Source organism: Prionailurus viverrinus, chromosome D3 (genome assembly GCF_022837055.1).
Source record: "Prionailurus viverrinus isolate Anna chromosome D3, UM_Priviv_1.0, whole genome shotgun sequence".
NCBI lineage: Eukaryota > Metazoa > Chordata > Mammalia > Carnivora > Felidae > Prionailurus > Prionailurus viverrinus.
This window is the reverse complement of record NC_062572.1, coordinates 68,424,273-68,447,519: the sequence shown is the minus strand read 5'-3', so window position 1 is coordinate 68,447,519 and position 23,247 is coordinate 68,424,273. Positions and strand designations below refer to the sequence as shown.

The window sequence follows — 23,247 nt, the reverse complement described above, 5'->3', positions numbered from 1 at the left end:
ACATTAAAACTATGATAAAGGAATAAAAACACAATGATCCGTCAAGAACAAAGACTCCACCCACCATGGGAGCACCCAGATACATAAAGCAACTATTAACAGACATAAAGGAAGAAATTGACAGTAATACAGTAATAATAGAGGACTTTAACACCCCACTTAAATCAATGGATTGATCATCCAGAGAGAAAATGAACAAGAAAACAGTGGCTCTGAACCACACATTAGACCAGGTAGACCTGATAAATACAGAACATTCCATCCAAAAACAGTGGAATACACATTCTTTTCAAGTGCACATGGAACATTCTCCAGGATAGATCACATGGTAGGCCACAAATCTCAGTAAATTAAAAAACATTGAAATCACATCATGCATCTTTTCCAGCTACAACACTATGGAACTAGATATCAATCACAAGAAAAAATCTGCAAAGAATACAAATACACGGAGGCTAAATAACATGCTACTAAACAATGAATGGGTCAACCAAGAAACCAAAGAAGAAATCAAAAAAAGACATGGGGACAAATGAAAATGTAAACACAATGGTCCAAAATCCGCGAGATGCAGCAAAAGCTGTCCTAAGAGTGAAGTTTATAACAATACAGGCCTACCTCAAAAGCAAGAAAAATCTCGCAATCTCAAATAAGCAACCTAACCTTACATCTAAAGGATCTGGAAGAACAAAGTCCAAAAAGCCAGTAGAAGGAGGGAAATAATAAAGATTAGAGCAGAAATAAGTGAAAAAGAAAAGGACAAAGACCCTAGAAGAGTGACAACAAGCAGTTATGACCACAAAATTGACATATGGATACAGGAGTGCTGATGCATAGGGGCACATGTACCCCAATGTTTATAGCAGCACTTTCAACAATAGCCAAATTATGGAAAGAGCCTAAATGTCCATCAATGGATGAATGGATAAAGAAGATGTGTTTTATATATACAATGGAATTCTACTTGGCAATGAGAAAGAATGAAATCCTGCCATTTGCAGCAACGTGGATGGAACAGGAGGGTATTATGCTAAATGAAATAAGTCAGAGAAAGACAGATGCCATATGTTTTCACTCATTGGTGGGTCTTGAGAAACTTAACAGAAGACCATGGGGGGAGGGAAGGGGAAAAAAAAGTTACAAACAGAGAGGAGGGAGGCAAACCATAAGAGACTCTTAAATACAGAGAACAAACTGAGGGTTGATAGGGGAGGGGGAGAGGGAAAGTGGGTGATGGGCATTGAGGAGGGCACTTGTTGGGATGAGCACTGGGTGTTGTATGGAAGCCAATTTGACAATAAATTTATTTAAAAAATAAAAAATAAAAAAATTTGACATATGGAAAGCAAATAGATAAATGCCTGCTGACTTAAGAAAGCAAAGAGGGGCGCCTGGGTGACTCAGTCGGTTGAGCATCCGACTAGATTTTGCCTCAGACCATGATCTCACGGTTCATGAGATCAAGCCCCATGTTGGGCTCTGTGCTGACAGCATGGAGCCTGATTGGGATTCTCCCTCTCCTCTCTCTCTCTGCCCTCCCCCGCCATCAAATAAACAAATAAACATTTTTAAAAAAGAGCAAAAAAAGACAACAGCAAAGACAACCAAAATCAAAGAAAACCAACACCTGTAGGGAAAGTAGTGAACAAGAAGCACATTAAGTATGACAGAGCCCTAGACAATTACAGGAACTCACGGCACTGGCTACTTCTGGAGTCACCAGGCACCTCTAAGGACAGAAGTAATGAGGAGCAGGCTGAACACAGTATAAGAGATTCCCTCCCTCACCCCAGTCAGGTGACAATCCCTCCCCTCCCCTGGCTAAAGATTGGACACTTACCCTGAGGAGAAACACAGCCGGATAAACTTTGGGAAGGAAAGAGTAATTAAGTATTCAATTACATATATATTTTTTTAAAGTAGGCTTCATGCCCAGTGCAGAGCCCAAAGCAGGGCTTGAACTCACAACCCTGAGATCAAGGCCTGAGCCGAGATCAAGAAGAGTTGGACACTTAGTTGACTGAGCCACCCAGGTGCTCCAGTACCCAATTATGTAATTTCGGAAGGAGTAATTAAGTATAAGTAATAAGTAATCAAGTGAGGAGAAACTCCCACCTTCCACATAGCTGCCTTTCCCTGCTTAACTCCTACAACGGTGGCAATCATGCTTATTTTGCCTTCATTCCTGTAGGAAAGTGTAGAGGATTTCTTCTTGGAGAAATCGAAGACCTCAGAGCAACATATATACGTATAAATATATATATACATGTGTATACATACACATATATATTTGAAACAACAATAAAAATCAGCCAAATAAAAAGCATGTATTCTGGAAGTCCTAATATAGTAGATGATGTAGATGATCAAAATTCCTTGTGGACACACAGTCCTTTTTATATCCAGTTCACCAGATCGCCGCACCCGCCTCCACCTTATTCCTTCTGCAGACACAACTAATCACAACTCCTTGCACTTGCACCCCCTGCAAAATCGAGACACCAATGGGTGTACCTAAATATGTCTCTCAGCACCACCTAGGGAATAAAACGAAAAAATAAAACTGGGTGTGCCTTCAGGTTACATGAATTCTGTTGGAGAGGCCTCGTTACATGCAGGAAACAGATAGGAACAAATTAATCACAAATACTAACTTGTATGGTACAGAGTATATGGAGTTCAGAGACATGTCAGATCAAAGAGAACGTGCCACAGATCAAAGGAGCTGTGGGAGGCAAAGTGGAAAGTGGTGAGGAAGAGGCTGGATGTGGAAGTTGGGCCACATCATCGCAGTACTCTGTAGGTTATGTCAAAGTTCGGGGGTTTTATCCCAAGGGTAATGAAAAGCCAATAAAAGGACCCCAGCCAGGGAGTGACACGATTTTAGGAAGATCACTGGATGAAGAATGGACTAGAGGGAGGCAAAAACCAATGGGAAGAATCGTTAGGAGGTTGTTGCAGTGGTTCAGGTAAAAAATCATGGTGGTTGGGTCAGGCTCTCAGCTGTGGAGAGAGGGATGATTAAAGACCTATTGTAGAAGTGGAACAAAAGGTTTGCTGCTGTCTTCCTTACGTAGAGGACAGAAGGGAGGGACTAAGAGGAAGGAGCTAAGGATACTCCGAGAATTCTGATTTGAGCAATTGGGTGGATGTTGGTTTCACATTCCCAAGTAGACGAAGGTACAGGTTTTAGAAGAGAAGGCAAAAAGTCAGATATTGAACAAATTAAGATGCAGACACATGACACAAGATTTGTCAAGTAATCTGTTGATTCATTGTCCTCTCTGTATTTCCATCTTCTAGGACACTATGTGGGCTTGGGGCCCAGCAAAGTAATCCAGTCTAGAGTCAGTTTGGGTAGTAGGGGGTTGTGGGCATATAGATGGCATTGGAAATCATGAAAATGTATGAGACTATTTAGGGCAACGGGTTTTATTTATTTTTAATGGTTATTTACTTTTGAGAGACCGAGAGACAGAGCACAAGCAGGGGAGGGGCAGAGAGAGAGACACAGAATCCCAGGCAGGCTCCAAAGCTCCAAGCTGTCACCACAGAGCCCTGTGCGAGGCTGGGACCTGAACAGAAGTTGGAAGCTTAATCGGAGGGCAGTGGTTTTTAAACCTGGGTGTGTGTTTATAAGGCACTTTTCAAGACCCTATCCCAAACTATTTCTGATTCAGTAAATCTTGGTGAGATCCAGGAATCCGTTTTATTAAAAGACAACACAAAAGGCTCTGATGTGGGTAGTTTGGGCTGGATTGAAATGGGCTTGAGCACAATCCAGACGTGAGGCAGTAGCAACACAAGCGTCACCAATCTTTTCCAGAAGCTGGAATGGAATGGAGGTTGGTAGGTAGAGGCGAATGTGAGGCCAAACAGAGGGTTACATTATCTTTTGTATTGTTAGTATTTTTATTTTTTTATTAAAAAAATTTTTTTAACGTTTATTTATTCTTGAGACAGAGAGAGACAGAGCATGAACAGGGGAGGGGCAGAGAGAGAGGGAGACACAGAATCTGAAACAGGCTCCAGGCTCTGAGCTGTCAGCACAGAGCCCGACGCGGGGCTCGAACTCAGGGACCGTGAGATCATGACCTGAGCCGAAGTCGTACGCTTAACCGACCAAGCCACCCAGGCGCTCCGTGTATTGTTAGTATTTTTAAAAAGTGGGACACACTAGAGCAGAGGTTCATAACCTTGGCTACACACTATAATCACCTGTTGGGCTTAAAAAAAAAAAATGTCGATGCACAGAACCCATCCCAAATCAGTAAATCAGAATCTCTAGAGGTGGGGCCCAGGTATAAGTTTTTTTTTTTTTTTAAGTTTATTTATTTTGAGAGAGAGCTAGCTGTGGGGAGCGGGGGGTGCAGAGACAGAGGAAGAGAGAGAGAATCCTAGGCGCTAAGAGTGCAGAGCCTTAAGCAGGGCTAGATCTCACCAACAGTGAGATCATGACGTGAGCCGAGATCAAGAGTCCCACGCTTAACCCACTGAGCCACGCAGGCAACCCCATCAGTATTTTTTTTAACTTAATTTTATTTATCCTCTCTCCCCACCAAAGCATTGTTTTCTCCCCAGTGCCTGGCATTATGTCCTCAATTCATGTGCGTTGTTGTGGAAAGTACTGTTGGCCTTTTAGCAGATGATACAACAGAAACCACGTACGTATTGTAAAGTTCACGTAATCTTCGTGTGAAAAGAATTATAGTCTATTTACTTTACTTTCAAATAAGGTAACTTAAGCCTGAGGGGGGGAACTAAATACCTAAGATCCCTCGGCCTCGGTAAGTGGCCAATCAGAACCAGAACCCAGTGTCCCAGCTCGCAGGTCAGAGCTGTCCTGCTTTTCAACACTCTTCATTTTGACCACTCCCCCAAACCCGCTCACCCACCAAGGCAGCCTGTTTAATAAATACCAAACCGTTTCCTCAATCACAAACTGCGGCCCCTTTCATCAAACCCGTAGTCACTCCCAAACCCGCCCCTGTCCCGGATCCATCCTATCCCCATCACCACCTCAAGCCCAGCCCCGGGAGTTGACCAGTGGGGCCTACCGTCCCTCACTGCGCTTGCGCCACGCGGCTGGGGACTCTGTCGCCATAGCAACCAGAGACACGCGAATCGGCCTGAAGCAACAGGGAGAGGAGTTCCTGGTACGGTTCCTTTTTTTTCTTTTTTGTATATGCTTTCCTTACCGCTTCCCGTGCCTGGTGCGTGAATTTGAGGGTCTGGTAAGAAAGCTCCATCGGCTACTGTATTAGGGCCGGAAAGGAGAAAAGGGCCAGTCACTGGGCTGACCAGTACTTCCAAGGAAAGCTGCTTGGGGGAACCTGACGCTTAACCAGCCCGCCCCTTTCAGGATTGGCCGGAGCCTAGACAGGTCAGCCAATCACTGGGCACCATTGGATTCTTTCTCATGCCAATCAATGCTAAAATAAGCCAGTTTAAGCCAGAGCGTTTGCACTGCACTGACCAATCAAGAAATGGAGCGGGAATGATTGACAGGACTTGGGGCGGGGCTTGAAATTGTTTCAGCTGGTTTAATTCTGTCTCTAAAATGCAAGTTACCAGGTTTGTGTACCAGAGTACTTGTCCTTGATTTCGGCAATTGTTGAGTTCTTTGTGACCCAATGTTTGCGTTCCCAAGACTACAGTCTAACATCCATCTTTTCCAAGCCTCCTTCTCCCTCCCTTTTAAGGTAAAGGTTTGGAAGGAGCTTCCTGCTTTACTTTGAGATGCCTCCAAGTGGTCCTTTTAGACTGGAAGAATCTGCTGTGGACTTTGGCTGTCAGAGGCTTTCTGGGATGCAGAGTGTGCATCAACCTTTCCTCCTCCCCCAACTCCCTCCACACCAGACCTAAGCTCAGTCGAAGTGGACAAACATGGACTTGACATTTTCCTCTGCTTCATTTTCTTCTTTGTGTTATCTACTTTGTGTCTTCGATATCTTTCCCTTCTGTCTCCCTTCCTGTTAATCCTATTCTAAACCATCCCTTCTTCATTATCTTCGGGTTTCTTTTTCCATCCTCTGCCCATAGGATACAAAAATATTCAAATTTCCTCAATCTAAAACACACACACACACACACACACACACACCTTCTAATCTTATGATTGTTGAATTGAATCACCTCTCTCCCATCTACTTCATGCTTTTTTAATGTTTATTTATTTTTGAGACAGAGAGAGACAGAGCATGAGCTGAGGAGGGGGAGAGAGAGAGGGAGACACAGTATCCAAAGCAGCTCCAGGCTCTGAGCTGACGTGGGGCTCGAACTCATGAGCTGTGACATCATGACCTGAGCCCAAGTCGGTCGCTCAACCGACTGAGCCACCCAGGCACCCCCACTTCAAGCTTTGAAAGGACTGGCAACCCTCTTCACTTTGTTACGTCCCATTCATTTGTCAACACATTCTGCCTCTACCCCTTTGAAGTTGTCCTTACTAGAGTCTTCAATAACTTCCTAATTAGGAAAGCCAATTATAGATTATTTTACACTCTATCTTATTTAAATTTAGCACCATTTGAAACTGATGACCACTCTCCTTAGAAACACTAGCTATAATTTACTAAACATCTGTAGTACCAGACAATGCACTATGTGATTTACGTGGCTATCTAACTTAATCCTAACACCCCATGGAGAACTTATTACTACCCCCAATTTACAGTTGTGGAAATGAGCTCAAAGAGCCAAATTAGCCAATTCTAAGTTATCCAACAAGATAACGTTAGGATGCAAAACTAGGTCTCCTGACTAAAGCACTGTGCCTTTCTATTACACCATGCTGCCACCCTCCCTGTCCAGGCTCACTTGTCATTCCCACCCCAACCCAGGCATACCCCACCCCACCGTCCAGCATACATGATTTATAAAGTACTGAACGGTTTCTTTTACTTGGAGGATCACTCCCACCTCATTTGCCCAATAAAACCCTATATTGCCTCCTAAGACTCAGCTCAGAAGTCACCTTCTAGGACAATTCAGTGGAGCTTTTTCTATCACTACAGTTACCCCAAACAGAGTTTAGGCAGAGAGAAAATTGTTCCTGATTTCTTTACATACCTTTCATGCTGCTCTTATTACATTGTTTTGATGTGATTTTCATAAAATTAAAAACGTAACTCTTTAATATGAATGGACACATGTCAAAGATTCCCCTTAAGTCCTTGAGGGAGCCAGTTAAATGGTAGAGGCGGTTTAAAGAGCATTTTGAGGTACCAGGTATTTGCAGGCACTTAAAGAAAACAAAGTTAGCATAAGATTGCTAGGTGAGATACAAAACTGGTTAATGTTCTACAGGGCAATACAACCACAGCCTTTGGAATTTTTTCTAAGAGACACAGATACATTCCTCTAGTTTTGGCCATTGACATTTAAATTTTAATTAAAATTAAATAAGGTTATCAATTCAATCCCTCAGTCACACTAGCCACATTTCCAGTGATTAGTTGTCACATGCAGCTAGAAGCTAATATATTGGGCAGCACGCGGATAGAACATTTTCATCATCACAGAAAGTCCTACTGGAGAGAGGTTGAACCTCTTAAACATTGTTCTAGTGTGACATTGAAAGGTCATAATACTCTGTTTTGCCTTATTTCCAAATTTAACATAATTTTTTCTAAAGAATCTCCTTCACATGACTACTGGCTTTCAAACGTTTCTAACCAAGACTCACATTAAGAAATTCATTTTGGGGGTGCCTGGGTGGCGCAGTCGGTTAAGCGTCCCACTTCAGCCAGGTCACGATCTTGCGGTCCGTGAGTTCGAGCCCCACGTCGGGCTTTGAGCTGATGGCTCAGAGCCTGGAGCCTGTTTCCGATTCTGTGTCTCCCTCTCTCTCTGCCCCTCGCCCGTTCATGCTCTGTCTCTCTCTGTCCCAAAAATAAATAAACGTTGAAAAAAAAAAAGAAATTCATTTTGATCAACTAATATTTGACAAGTGAGCTGAGATTGCTCTAGGGGGAAGGATAGTCTCTTCAATAAAAGATGTTGGGAAAATTAGATAGTCACATGCACAAGAATGAGACTGGACCCCTATCTTACAGCACTTACAAAAATTAACTTGAAATGGATTAAAAACTTAAACATAAGACCTGAGACCATAAAACTCCTAGAAGAAAATGTAAGAAAAAGCTCCTTAATATCCATCTTGACAATGATTTTTTTTTTGGATATGACACTAAAGCACAAGCAACAAAAACAAAAATCAACAAGTGGGCCTATATCAAACTAAAAAGCTGCTTCACAACAAAAGAAACTATCAACAAAATGAAAAGACAACCTATGGAACAGAAGAAAATATTTGCAAACCATCTTTCTGATAAGGGGTCTGTCTCCAAAATATACAAGAAACTTACACAACTCAACAGCAAAAGAAACCCAAACAATCCGATTTAAAAAATGGAAGAGCTACAAAGGAACAACGAGTACATGAAAACATGCTCGACATCTCTAATCATCAGGGAAATGCAAATCGTAAGGACAATGAGATATCACCTTACACCTGACTGTAAGAATGACTATTATTAAAAAGCCAGGAGATAACAAATGCTGGCAAGGATATGAAGAGGGAACCCTTGTGCCCTGCTGGTAGCAGTATAAAATGGCATAGCCACTATGGAAAACAGCCTGGAGATTCCTTTAAAAGTTAAAAACAGACCTACCATTTGATCTTGCAATTGCACTTCTGGATACATATCCAAAAGAAATGCAGTCACCCTCTTGAAGAGATATCTGTACCCTCAAGTTCATTGCAGCATTATTTCCAATAGCCAAGACATGGAAACAACCTGGGAATCTAGACGACTAGAGAAATACGTCTCTAAAGTGCTGAAAGGAAAAAAAAAATACCATGAACTTAGAATTCTATATGCAGTGAAAATACTCTTCAGAAATTTAAGGTGACATTGAAAAGATGACTGCCAAGAGCTGAGAGGTCAGAAGGGAGGTTATGGAAGTAGTGTAGATGAAGAATAATGGGGCAGGGACTGTAAGGACTGAGAGGGGAGATTCTCAGATGAGGTCTTTAGACATCACCTGACCACAGAGTTATGCCCAGAGTGGTGTCCCAGATCATCCAAACTCTTCATCTTGACATGTATGTCCCTCCCCAGTCTCATCTCACCATGTCTTAAAATTAGTTTTCATTAAAGCCACCACTTTAGGGGAGCCTGGGTGGCTCAGCTAGTTAAGTGTCGACTCTTGGTTTCAGCTCAGGTGACAGTCTCATGGTTTGTGAGATCGAGCCCCGCATCAGGCTCTATGCTGACAGAGCAGAGCCTGCTTGGGCTTTTCTCTCTCTCCTCTCTCTCTCTGCCTTTCTCTCTCAAAAAATAAACATCTTTAAAAAAAAAACCCAACACTTAAAAAGAAAAAGCAAACACCTAAGTTTTCCCTTTGAGTAAGGAACTCAGGGGCGCCTTGGCTGGCTCAGCTGGTAGAACATGCAACTCTTGATCTTAGGGTTGTGAATTCAAGCCCCACGTTGGGCATAGAATTTACTTAAAAGAAAAAAAAGGAAAGAACTCAACTTTTCTCACTGAAGTTCTCTGCTAGCTAGATTTGTTGCACTAGGGCGGCATTTCTCAAACTTGCCCCTATTGACATTTGGGGAAAGATCATTGTTGTGGGGGACTGACCTGTGCAGACTAGGATGTTTAGTAGCACCCCTGGCCTCTCTCCACTAGTCACCAGTAGCGTTTCCCAAAATTGTGACAACGAAAAATGTCTCCACGCCTTTCCAAATGCCAAATGTCCCCTGGGGAGTAAACTCATCCCTAGATTAGAACCTAGAATGTACACATAGGCATGCACACCTTCCCTCCCCAACCCAGATAAATTAAAAGAAAAAAATAAGAGCAAAATTCTGTTCAACAGATATTTTTTTTTCTTTTTTAAAAAGTTTTATTCCCGTATAGTTAACATAGAGTGTTCTGTTATTTTCAGGCGTACAATGTAGTGACTCAACAGTCCTACACATTACTCGTGCTCATCAAGGTAAGTGTACCCTTAATCCCCTCCAGCTATTTCCCCCACCCCCTCTGTTCAACAGGTCATTTTATCTTCACTTCTGGAAGATGTTTCCATGTCCCATCCCATGCCCTCCTCCTCTTGGGGCCACATGAACCTCTTCCACTGCTGACCCTTGGGCCTGGTTTTCTTTTCCATTCTCTTTAACATGGGCACACTTTTGGGAGTGTCAGGCAAGATCAGAACAATCTTGCTATCCCGGGTGTATGCCTCCAGCTATGCCATTTGTCATCTCCGTAGGGGACTGTGATATTGGACATCTGGCAGTTCCCATTGTCCTCTGCCTCTGAGTTTCCCACAATACACCTCAACAGTGTTTGTCTCTCGTGTTGTGGCCTTCAGCATCATGTAGGACTTTGACCGACACACCGTTAGACAACTCAACGGGAAGTGAGTGTGGCCCAGCGTCCTCTTCCTTTCTGGTGCAATGGTAACTCCAGGGACGGTGACGGTGTGAGGTGAGCGAATGGTCGGTTCCAGGCTCTCAGAACCAAGTTTTCTAAGGTGTCAATTAGCTTCCTAACCTGTTAATACCTACAGAGAAAAAGAAAAATTCTCCTTTTTCTTAGAAAAACTTATTTTTGGGGCGGCTGGGTGGCTCAGTAGGTGAAGCATCGGACTTCAGCTCAGGTCACGATCTCACGGTTTGTGAGTTCAAGCCCCACAACGGGCTCTCTGCTGTCAGTGTGGAGCCAGTTTCGGATCCTCTATCCCCTCTCTCTTTCTCTTTTAAAAATAAAATATTGGGAGAAACAAGAAAAACTTATTTTCCCTCCTTTTATACATCACATTAATATTTCTTATGCTTGTGTTTTAAACAGTTTAAATACTGGGGTGCCTGGGTGGCTCAGTCGGTTAAGCGTCTGATCTCGGTTCAGGTCATGATCTCACGGTCCATGGGTTCGAGCCCCGGGTCGGGCTCTGTTCTGACCGCTCAGAGCCTGGAGCCTGCTTCGGTCTATGTCTCCCTCTCTCTCTGCCCGCCCCCCCTGCTCATGCTCTGTCTCTCTCTGTCTCAAAAATAAATAAAACATTTAAAAAAATTTTTTTAACAGTTTAAATGCTTACCAAAGTAACAAAATTGTGTCTGATGCACACATTGTGTCATTTGATGTATATGAGACAGAGCTCAAGCTTTACCACTTGTTTCACAGGGCATATTATTTTCTCAAGTATTCAAAACATGGGGCGCCTGGGTGGCTCAGTTGGTTAAGCTTCCGCCTTTGGCTCAGGTCATGATCTCATGGGTCATGAGTTCGAGCCCCTCGTAGGGCTCTGTGCTGACAGCTCAAAGTCTGGAGCCTGCTTTGGATTCTGTGTCTCCCTCTCTGTCTGCCCCCCGCTCTCAAAAATAAGTAAACATTAAAAAAATAAAGTATTCAAAACACAGTCCAACTTCAGTTGGAGAAAACAAGTTATTCCTCTCTCTCACACAGCAAGGATGTTATATAAAGTGAATTCTGAATGTTTTTCAATCATAAACTTTGATTTATTGTTTACTCTCTTCAAATCATACCTTAATCCATCAATCCCTACCGATTTCTCTCCCCTAGCCTCTCCCCCAACGAACACTTGGATTTCTGTACTCACAACTTCACTTGTGTCAAACCGCCCTCCACGGGACTTCTCTAGACATGCAAGAATGAGGGGGAGTTTTCAAGAATGACCAGAAATATACCTGCCTAACTGCAAACGCTGTGACAGTCAACCATAAGTCACCTCTGAATATATGTCGTTAAAACTCCACATTTCACGTTGCTAAAAAAAATCCTGCCATTCTTTCAAAACTGTCAACTCCGTCAATGGGAAGAGAAAATGTTTTAATCGTACAGACATTCCGTGTCGATAGAAATCTCCCTCTGCCAAAGATTGTTGAAATGCAAGAATAAAACATTTTCTGGATCTTATCCAAAAACAGAATGAAATCTGGGTTTTGCCCCATCACAGAGATCAGGCTCATTTTCTAATTTACCCCCAATAGTATTAAAATGTTTGCTCTGTTTTCCTAACTTCATCTCCACAACAGCCCCTCCCTCTGCCCTTCCTGCAGCTCAAAGCTCCTCTCCAGAGTCAGAGTCCAGAATGGCAACCTCTCCTGCTTTGTGATACTGGGAACAGCATTGGACCTGCCCAAGTGCTGTCTCCTCATCTGTAAGATGGGAATAGTAATACCCTCTCATGGTATTGTAAGAATTAAATGAGACCATGCCTGGGAAAGACTGTCTTAGTCAAGTTTCTTTGATCAAGAGGTTGTTTACTTTTCTGCTTTTAGGATGAGTCATCAACGAAACAAAGAGGCTTACCCACATTCATTTTAAAAATGAAGGGACTGGATTTCATGGGAAGGACAGAGGGGTAACTATGTCTTTAAGCCAAGAAAATATTGACCAACAAGTCCAGAAAGGGCAGATACCAGTGCAGCTTCAGGGACCTCAACAGCTGTTCCCATCATTCAAAACTGTCCTGCCATTAACGTGACTCATCTTCAAACTTCTTTAGCCTGTGCGTCTCTCAGCACAAATTTTCAAGAAAAAGAATCTGATTGCTTCCTCCTGGCTAACAGATGAGCTTTTCTCACCCAGCGTTTGATCCAGATCCAATTAGCTGTGACTAGGGAGGAAGATTTCATGTCACAGATAGGTTCTCAGGGCCTACGAGAAGGGAGGGAGGCCGATGAGCACCCCAAAAGTATGTGGTCCTCGTGTCTGGAAATGCCCGGTACATAATGCGTGCTTACTGAGCCTTAGCTATTGTTATTGTTGACAGAGTACCCTATAATTTTCCCCTTCTATGTGTTTGATTATATCTTTATTTTTTTTTTTTAATTTATTTTTTTTTCAACGTTTATTTATTTTTGGGACAGAGAGAGACAGAGCATGAACGGGGGAGGGGCAGAGAGAGAGGGAGACACAGAATCGGAAACAGGCTCCAGGCTCCGAGCCATCAGCCCAGAGCCTGACGCGGGGCTCGAACTCACGGACCGCGAGATCGTGACCTGGCTGAAGTCGGACGCTTAACCGACTGCGCCACCCAGGCGCCCCTGATTATATCTTTAAAAAAAATTTTTTTTAACATTTATTTATTTTTGAGAGACAGAGCATAAGTGAGGGAGGGGCAAAGAGAGAAGGAGACACAGAATCTGAAGCAGGCTCCAGGCTCTGAGCTGTCAGCACAGAGCCTGACGTGGGGCTTGAACCCACCAACCGTGAGATCATGTCCTGAGCCGAGTCGGATGCTTAACCAACTGAGCCATCCAGGCACCCTAGATTACACCTTTAAGCAAAACAAAACAAAACAAAACAAAACAAAACAAAACAAAACACTAAAGTGTCATTCCTCTCCTTTTTGAATGAAAAAGAAATCTCTCATTTATTTGTTCATCCAAAAAACATGTCATACTTAATGAGTCAAAAATATTCTCAGCACCAAAGATATGGCAGAGAGCAAGGTCCCCACTTTCATGGAACTTATATTCTAGTGGAAGCTGAGGACTCTAGGAATAACTATATCCATAAACCATGAATTAATATAATTTGAGGTAGTGAGAAGTTCCAAAAGAAAAATAAAACCGTTTGAGGGGATAAATAATGATAGTGGAGGAAGAATAAGATCTTAAGAGCTAAATGTCGGAGATAAAGCAAGGGCCTGTGGACTGCGGTATGGAGTTGAATTTTTATTTTTAGAGTGATTAAACCCACTGAAAGGTTTTGCATAGGGAGATGGTAGATCAGATATATATTTATAAAATATCATTCTGGCTAGCATGTGGAGAATAATCGTGGAACAAGACAGAAAGCAAGGAAATGAGACGGGAGGCTACCGTGGTCATTCAGGAACAGGGAATTAGTAAAGAATGATCAGATTTAGGATCCGTTTTGTTTTGGTATGAAATGTTTCAAGCACACAAAAATAGAGAAAAGTAGATTGGTATATCCACCTTCCGGGTCTGTCATATCTTAACACTGTGCCATATTTGCTTCAGGTCCTTTGTTTTTTGTGTTTTTTTTACAATTTATTTACTTATTTTTGAGTGGGTAGAGGGGCAGAAAGAAAAGGAGAGAGAGATTCCCAAGTAGGCTCTGAGCTGTTAGCATAAAGCCCAAGGTGGGGCTTGATCTCTCAAACTATGAGATCATGACCTGAGCTGAAATCTGGAGTCGGACACTTAACCAACCGAGCAACCAAGCTCTCATGCCTTTTTTTTTTTTTAACAAAAAACTTTATATATACAGTACAATCTCCCAGAATGCCTCCACAGATCCCATTCCTTTCTCAGAGGCCCCAACTGTCCTGGTTTTGGTATTCATCATTCACATGTTTGTTTCTGAACTTCTATCACATATGTGTATATCCATAAACATATACCATTGTTTCAAATTTGGGAAAATTTGTAGAAAGGATATATAACTTTTCCCACCTTGATTTTTTCATTTCATAGTTTTTGAAATTTGTCCATTTATTATATGTAACTCTGGCTTATTCATTTTTCTTCTTATACACATAGCATTCTTTTTCAGGAATGTAGCACAATGTATATATCCACTCTCTTCTTGATGGAGATAAGTTGTTTTCAGGATTTCATTATTACAAACAGTGCTTATTACAACACACTTGTACATGGGGTGCCTGGGTGGCTCAGTCAGTTAAGTGTTCGACTTTGGCTCAGGTCATGATCTCACAGTTTATGAATTCGAGCCCCTCATTGGGCTCTGTGCTGACAGCTCAGAGCCTGAGCCTGAGCCTGAGCCTGAGCCTGCTTCGGATTCTGTCTCCCTCCATCTCTGCCCCTCCTCCACTTATGCTCTGTCTCTCTCTCTCAAAAATAAAAATACACATTAAGAAAAAGAAAGAAACACTCTTGTACATATCTCCTACTGTGCCTGTGCGGGTGTAAGAGATTCTCTAGGTGGGTGCTTCCTAGCCTTTTTCAGGTCACAGCACACAAAGAAAATGATAAAACTTCTGTGGCATGTTGATAATTTGGAGGGGATTTAGAACACCTCTTATGGGCCTTGGTAAAAAACAAACAAACAAACAAACAAACAAAAAACAAGCTCATTACTTTTTTCATATAATTATGAGGAAAAAATGGAATAGTAAAGTGCTTTGGAAACTGTGAAATATTAAACTTCTATAAAACTTAAAAAAAAATTTCAAAAGTTTAATGAAAAGCTTGAGAGAACTTCCATAAGCATATTTAGTGCTTGAAATGTCTATACTTCCTGATCAAGACATTTTAACGACAATGTCTTCAAATTCTTATAGATACATCTGAAAATAAATTTTACACTTTTACCATTATTTAAAGGTTGAAATTGTTAGCAAACTGGTGCAGCCACTGTAGAACACAGAATGGAGTTCCCCTGAAAATTAAAAATAGACCTGTGATCCAGTAATCATGTTACTGGGTATATACCTAAAGAACACAAAAACACTAATTTGAAGGGATATGCGCAGTCCTGTGTTTATTGCAGCTTTATTTACAATAGCCAAATTATGGAAGCAACCTGTGTCCATCAATACATGAATAATAGGTAAAGATGATGTGGTATAGGCCACCTGGGTGGCCTCGGCTGAACATCCCATTCTTGATTTTGGCTCAGGTTGTGATCTTGAGGTTCATGGGATCCAGCATGGAGCCTGTTTCGGATTCTCTGTCTCCCTGTCTCTCTGCCCCTCCCCCACTTGTGCTCACTCTCTCTCTCTCTCTCAAAATAAATAAATATTTTAAAAAAAGACAATGTGATGTATACACACACACACACACACACCCACACACACCCACACACACAGGAATATTACTCAGCCATTAAAAAATGAAATCCTGCCATTTGCAAAACAATGGACAGAGCTAGAAAGTATAATGCTAAGTGAAATAAGTCAGAGAAAGACAAATACCATATGTGGAATTTAAGAAACAAAACAAATGAGCAAAGGGGGAAAAAAAGAGGCAAACCAAGAAACAGACTCTTAACTATAGAGAAGAAACTGATGGTTACCAGAAGAGAGGTGGCCATGAGCAGGCGAAATAGGTGATGGAGATTAAAGAGTACGCTTGCTGGGCGCCTGGGTGGCTCAGTCAGTTACGCATCTGACTTTGGCTCAGGTCATGCTCTCACTGTTTGTAAGTTTAAGCCCCTCGTGGGGCTCTGGGCTGACAGCTTACTCAGAGCCTGCAGCCTACTTCAGATTTCTGTGTAAACATCTCTCTTTCTGCCCCATACCCCCCACTTGTGAGCACTTTCTCTCTCTCTCTCCATCCCTCCCTCTTTCTCTCAAAAATAAATATTTACAAAATATAGAGTACACTTGCGATGAGCACTGAGTAATGTATAGAGCCCCGCTTCTCTCTCTCTCTCTCTCTCTCTTTCTGTGCCTCATGGGATTCTCTCTCTCTCTCTCTCTCTCTCTCTCTCTCTCTCTGCCCCTCGCTCACTTGTGCCCTTTCTCTCAAAAAAAAAAAAATCTAATACCCACCAGGGTGCTTGGATGGCTCAGTGGGTTAAGCATCTGACTCTTGATTTTGGCTCAGGTCATGATCTCACGGATTCGTGAGTTCAAGCTCCACATCGGGCTCTGAGCTCATAGTGTGGAGCCTGTTTGGGATTCTCTCTCTCCCTCTCTCTCTCTCTCTCTGCCCTCCCTCACCTGCACACACCCACCTCTCTCTCTCACAATAAATTAATAAACATTAAAAAAATCTAATGCCCCCCAAAATAAAATAACAAAAATAAAAGTCTAATAGCCATTTTATTTTCTTTCATTGGAAAATACAATTTTGAATGATAAACATTTTATCATTACAATATGGTTTATCATTTTATGATCAACAAAATAGGCTTTACATTCTAGCTGTGCTTATAGTATAGAAAATTCACATATACCCAGTTCCCTTATTATTAACACCTCATATTAATGTGGTATATATGTCACAATTAATAAATAATAGTACATTATTATTAACTAAAATTCATACTTTATACAGATTACCTTAGTTCTTGCCTAATGTCCTTCCGTAGCAGGATTTCAGCCACATTATATTTAGTTGTTATATCACCTTAGGTTCATCTTGGCTGTGATTGTTTCTGACTTTCCTTGTTTTTTGATGACCTTGAAACTTTTAAGGAGTATTGATCAGGTACTTTGGAGAATATCTCATAAGTGAGATTTGTCTGATGTTTTTCTTTTTTTTTTTTTTTTGAAAAATTTTTAACGTTTATTCATTTTTGAGAGACAGAGAGTGACAGAGTGTGAGCAGGGGAGGGGCAGAGAGGGAGATACAGAATCCAAAGCAGGCTCCAGTCTCTGAGCTGTCAGCACAGAGCCCGAGGTGGGGCTCCAAACCCATGAACCATGAGATCATGACCTGAGCCGAAGTTGGACGCTTAATCGACTGAGCCACCCAGGAGCCCCTGATGTTTTTCTCTTAACTAAACTGGGGTTATAGGTTTTTGAGAGGAAGACCACAGAGGTAAATTGCCATTCTCATGATATCATATCAAGGGTGCATACTATGATCATAACTTACCGTATCTCATCAGAATTGGGGAGATGATAAAAAACTGTCTCATGACAGTCTCTGTGATACAGAAGCAACTGAGAAACAGACTTGTAGCATCTCCTCACAAATCTCCATGTTGGTTTTTAGTCATTTGATCCTGTTTTCTGGCATGTCTGGTAATTTCTGAGCACATGTCAAGCATTGTGTATAAATTATATATTAGTTTTCCCCTTCATTAGTTTCTTCTTATGTTTAGTATGTCTTTCTTCTTACTTTCCTTGGATATTTTTCTGTTCTCTTATTTAAAGTTGTTCAGGTCAACTGACCACCAGCTTTTTATCCCTAACTGTAAATTTAAGGTTAAATTTCTCTATAACTGTAGTTATAGGTACAACTCAGGGATCTTTTTTTTTTTTTTTTTTAATTTACATCCAAGTTAGTTAGCATATAGTGCTATAATGATTTCAGGAGTAGATTCCAGTGATTCATCCCCCACGTATAACACCCAGTGCTCATCCCACCAAGTGTCTTCCTTAATGCCCCTTACCCATTTAGCCCCTCCCCCCTCCCACGACCCAAGCAACCCTGTTTGTTCTCTGTATTTCAGAGTCTCTTATGTTTTGTCCCCCTCTCTGTTTTTATATTCTTTTTGCTTCCCTTCCCTTATGTTCATCTGTTTTGTATATTAAGTTCCACATGAGTGAAGTCATCTGATATTTGTCTTTCTCTGACTGACTTATTTCGCATAGCATAATACCATCTAGTTCCATCCATGTTGTTGCAAATGGCAAGATTTCATTCTTTTTGATTGCCAAGAATACTCCATTGTGTATATATACCACATCTTCTTTATGCATTCATCTATTGATGGACATTTGGGCTCTTTCCATACTTTGGCTGTTGTCAATAGCACCGCTATAAACATTGGGGAACATGGCCCCTTCGAAACGGCACACCTGTATCCTTTGGATAAATACCTAGCAGTGCAGTTGCTGGGTCGTAGGGTAGTTCTGTTTTTAACTTTCTAAGGAGCCTCCATACTGTTTTCCAGAGTGGCTGCACCAGTTTGCATTCCCACCAGCAGTGCAAAAGGGTTCCTCTTTCTCTGCATCCTCGCCAACATCTGTTGCCTGAGTTGTTAATTTTAGCCATTCTGACTGGTGTGAGGAGGTATCTCATTGTGGTTTTGATTTGTATTTCCCTGATGATGAGTGATGTTGAGCATTTTTTCATGTGTCTGTTTGCTATCTGGATGTCTTCTTTGGAAAGTGTCTATTCATGTCTTTTGCCCATTTCTTCAATGAATTTTTTTTGGGGGGGTTGTTGAGTTTGATAAGTTCTTTTTTTTTTTTTTTAATTTTTTTCAACATTTATTTATTTTTGGGACAGAGAGAGACAGAGCATGAATGGCGGAGGGGCAGAGAGAGAGGGAGACACAGAATCGGAAACAGGCTCCAGGCTCTGAGCCATCAGCCCAGAGCCTGACGCGGGGCTCCAACTCACGGACCACGAGATCGTGACCTGGCTGAAGTCGGACGCTTAACCGACTGCGCCACCCAGGCGCCCCAGAGTTTGATAAGTTCTTTATAGATTTTAGAGACTAACCCTTTATCTGATAGGTCATTTGCAAATATTCTCTCCCATTCCATTGGTTGCCTTTTAGTTTTGGTGATCGGAGATTTTGACATGTAGTATTTTCATTACCATTCAGGTAAATAGTTTAAAATTTTTCATAGTGATATTTCCTTTGACTCATAGGCTATTTAGAAGGGTATTTCTTCATTTCCAAAAATGTGGCGATTTTCTAGTTATCTCTTACTGAGTTTTAGCTTAATTGTGCATAGGTCATAATCTGTATGATTCCAATCCTTTTAAATTTAGTGAAAATCAACAACAAAAAAAACCCAAATAACCTGATTTTAAAAAGTGGTAACGGTTTTGAGTAGACATTTCTTCAAAGAAGATATACATGTGGCCCATAAGCACATGAAAAAGTACTTACATTAGTAATCATTAGGGAAATGCAAATCAAAACCATAAGACATCAGCTTGCTCCTATTAAGATGGCTACTATTAAAAAAAAAAACAGAAAATAACAAGTGTTGATGTCGATGTGGAACATTTGAACCCTTGTGCACTGCTGGTGAAAATGTAAAATGGTGCAGCCACTGTTGAACACGGAATGGCAGTTCCTCAAAATGTAAAAACAGAATTACCATATGACTCAGCAATTCCACTGCTGGGTATATCCTGAAAAGAACTGAAAGCAGGGTCTCAAAGATATTTCTATACCCATGTTCATAGCAGCATTATTCACAATAGCCAAAAGGTGGAAGCAACTTTCTATGAATGGAATGTCTGTGTCCCCCACCACCCACCCCACCCGCCTGACCCCAAACCCATCTGTGTTAAAGCCCTAATTCCCAATTTGATGGTAGTTGGAGATGGGGCCTTTAGGAGGTAACTGGGTTTAGCTGAGGTCACGAGAGTGAAAGCTCTAAGATGGGATTAATGCCCTTATGAGAAGATGAAGAGACCACAGCTCTTTCTACTGTGTAAGAATACAGCAAGAAGGCAGCTATCTGTAAACTAGGAAGCAGGCCCTCATCAGACACCAAATCTGCTGGCACCTTGATCTTGAACTTCCCAGCCTCCAGAACTGTGTATGTGCGGGGGGTAGTTGTTGTTCAAGCTACCCGGTGTGTGAGATTTTGTTTTGGTAGCCCAGACTAAGACACAACCTGTGTTGACATATGAACAAAATATTGTACATACATACAATGGAATATTATTCAGCTTTAAAAAGGAAGAGAATTGTGTCCTATGCTACAACATCGTTGAACTCTGAAGACATTACGCTAAGGAAAATGAGCCAGTCACAGACACAAAGGCCCTATAATTCCACTTACATGAAGTACCAGGAGCAGCCAAATTCATGGGGAAAGCAGTATCGTGGTGGCCAGGGGCAGAGGAAAATGGGGAGTTATTTTTAGATGAGTTTTGGTTTGGAAAGATAAAGAGTTCTGCAGATGGATGGTGGCGATGGTTATGCAACAGCGGCTATTCTTTATTTTTTTATTAAAAACTTTTATTTTAATGTTTATTTTTGAAAGAGACACTGTGAGTGGGGGGGAAGGGCAGAGAGAGGGAGACACACAGATTCTGCAACAGGCTCCAGGCTCTGAGCTGTCAGCACAGAACCTGATGCGGGGATCGAACTCACAAATGGTGAGATCATGACCTAAGCTGAAATTGGATGCTTAACCAACTGAGCCACTCAGGCACCACAACAGTATGACTATTATTTAAAAAAAAAATTTTTTTTTTCAACGTTTTTATTTATTTTTGGGACAGAGAGAGACAGAGCATGAACGGGGGAGGGGCAGAGAGAGAGGGAGACACAGCATCGGAAACAGGCTCCAGGCTCTGAGCCATCAGCCCAGAGCCTGACGCGGGGCTCGAACTCACGGACCGCGAGATCGTGACCTGGCTGAAGTCGGACGCTTAACCGACTGCGCCACCCAGGCGCCCCAGTATGACTATTCTTAAAGGCAGTAAGCCGTACACTTAAAATGGTTTAAGATGGTAAATTTTATGTGGTTTATTACAATTTTTTAAATTGTTGAGACTTGCTTCATGGTCAGTGTATGTTTAATTTTTGCAGATGTTCCTTAAGTGCTTGAAATAACACATTTTCTGCACATTAAAGTCACTTGGTTGAGTTTGTTAATCATGTTCTAACAAAAATCTAGATCTTTAATGATTTTTTCTTTGCCTTTTTGGATCAATTACTAAGGTAGGTATGGTAAAATGCTTCACTGTACTTGTGGATTTATTCTATTTCTCATTGTGGTTCTATGTGATACATGGAAGTCATGCCATCAGTTGCACACAAATTTAAAATTATGTTTTATTGGTGAATTAAACTCCCTTGGGAAATCCCAAGTATGGCCTCCCTATAAGGTATTCAGTTCATTTATAGTCAGTTCCTCCTGATCTAGAGGCAGTTTACTGGTCAGCAGTCGTTTTTAATTTTTTAAATGTTTATTTATTTTGAGAGAGAGCACATGAGAGTAGGGGGCGGGGGAGGGTCAGAGAGAGAGGGAGGGAGAGAATCCCAAGCAGGCCCCTTGCTGTCAGTGCCGAGCACAATACTGCGCTCGAGCTCACAAACTGAGATCATGACCTGAGCCAAAATCAAAGTGGGACACTCGGGGGTGCCTGGGTGGCTCAGTCGGTTAAGCCTCTGACTCTTGGTTTTGGCTCAGGTCATGATCTCAAGGTTCTGTGGGTTTGAGCTCTGAGTGGGGCTCTGCACTGGCAGCAAGGAGACTGCTTTGCCTTCTCTCTCTCCCTCTCTCTGCCGCTCCCCTGCTCACACTGCCTCTGTCTCTCAGAATAAATAAACTTAAAAAAAAAAAAAGAGTGGGACACTTAATGAATTGAGCCATCCAGGTGCCTCCAGAGGCCATTTTTTAAATCATAACACTCTATCAGTTTCCAGTGAACAAAGTTGGAAAGTTAACTGAAGGTCAAGTTCTCATGCAGGATGGGAAAGGGTTTTGTTACCCTTTCACCTAGTGTTTTTCATCAGTCTGGAAAGTCTCAGGTTTTCTTTCTCCTCACATGTTACTTCTGCCTGATTCTGACTTTCCTGTTCTTTGAGGACTCCGATTAAACATCTTTTGGACCTTTTCAACATCATCTCATGTCTCCATGAGATGTCTTCAATATTTTCTTAGGCATTTTCCATTTTTTTTCTTTTGTTTTCTCTGTACTTCCTTCTGACATATGTTTTGGTTATTTTCTCCTAAACTGTGTGTAATATACTACTAAACCTATGCATTGAGTTCTTAAACCTCTCAATTCTGGAATAGAGTTTTGCTAGGTTATTTTTTTTAAACCTTTTATTTTTTAGTGCAAGCATGCTTTTTATTTCAGTCTTCTGACTACATGTTGGTCATGTTATTTGGAAAATTATCTGTGTCGGGTAATTTGAGGTTTGGGGTGATGATATCTTCATCTGGAGAGAACTTCAGTTTGTTTCTGCCCAGTGCCTATAGCTTGCCACTCTAGGCCCTGTTTATTCAATATACAAAACTTGAGATTTTATTACTGTTAAACCTGATTGCAATCTGTGGAAGTGCTGATTGACTCCTGGTTCATCTTTACCCTATAGGGTCTTGTATTAAATATGTGGGGTGTTTATTAGACTTTCCATCTTCTGTGGCACTACATTTAGACTTATTTCTCCCTTGCTCAGCAATCCTGCAAAAGTCATAGTTACTTTATAGATTTTACTTTTGGATCATTAAATCCCTTCAGGACAAATGTTTGGTTTCACTGGCTGGAATACTTCCTTCTAATATTTTGGCTGGATAATTCCTTATACAGTATTGGGCATGTGGTTCTGCTTTTCTAAACCCAGATTTTTATGTTGGTTTTCAGGTGGTGAGTTGGATCAAATGACCAAGTTGTTTATTATATATGCTGTGTGAAACCATCCTTGCATTACAAAGGTAAGAGCTATTTATAAGTTAGATGGAAAAACTAATTTTTGTCTAGTTTTGGCATCAAAATTATTATAGCACTTAAAAATAAGTAGAGAATGTTGCTTCATTTTTTAGTTCCCTCTATAGTATTAGAAATCAGATCATTGGTTGCTTCTTGTGGGAGCTTTGACTGGGAAGGGGCAAGAAGTAACT

At 41.5% G+C, this 23,247-nt stretch overlaps 2 protein-coding genes across 5 annotated transcripts in view; one reads left to right on the top strand and one right to left on the bottom strand.

The window, feature by feature from the left end:
- Positions 1 to 5,323, bottom strand: part of KATNAL2 (katanin catalytic subunit A1 like 2) — a 74,674-nt gene extending 69,351 nt beyond the window's left edge. For 3 of the 4 annotated variants that reach the window (XM_047828219.1, XM_047828221.1, XM_047828220.1), the window contains exon 1: positions 5,199 to 5,323. In XM_047828219.1, coding sequence (XP_047684175.1) covers positions 5,199 to 5,249 — 51 coding nt within the window. In that variant the 5' untranslated portion in view covers positions 5,250 to 5,323. The remainder of the gene's footprint in view (positions 1 to 5,198) is intronic. The other variant, XM_047828222.1, reaches the window with a different exon arrangement.
- The window catches only part of PIAS2 (protein inhibitor of activated STAT 2), a 119,174-nt gene continuing 101,049 nt past the window's right edge, over positions 5,123 to 23,247 (top strand). The window contains exons 1-3 of the mRNA XM_047828215.1: positions 5,123 to 5,156; positions 9,958 to 10,008; positions 22,991 to 23,061. The gene's annotated coding sequence lies outside the window, so the exon portion shown is untranslated. The remainder of the gene's footprint in view (positions 5,157 to 9,957; positions 10,009 to 22,990; positions 23,062 to 23,247) is intronic.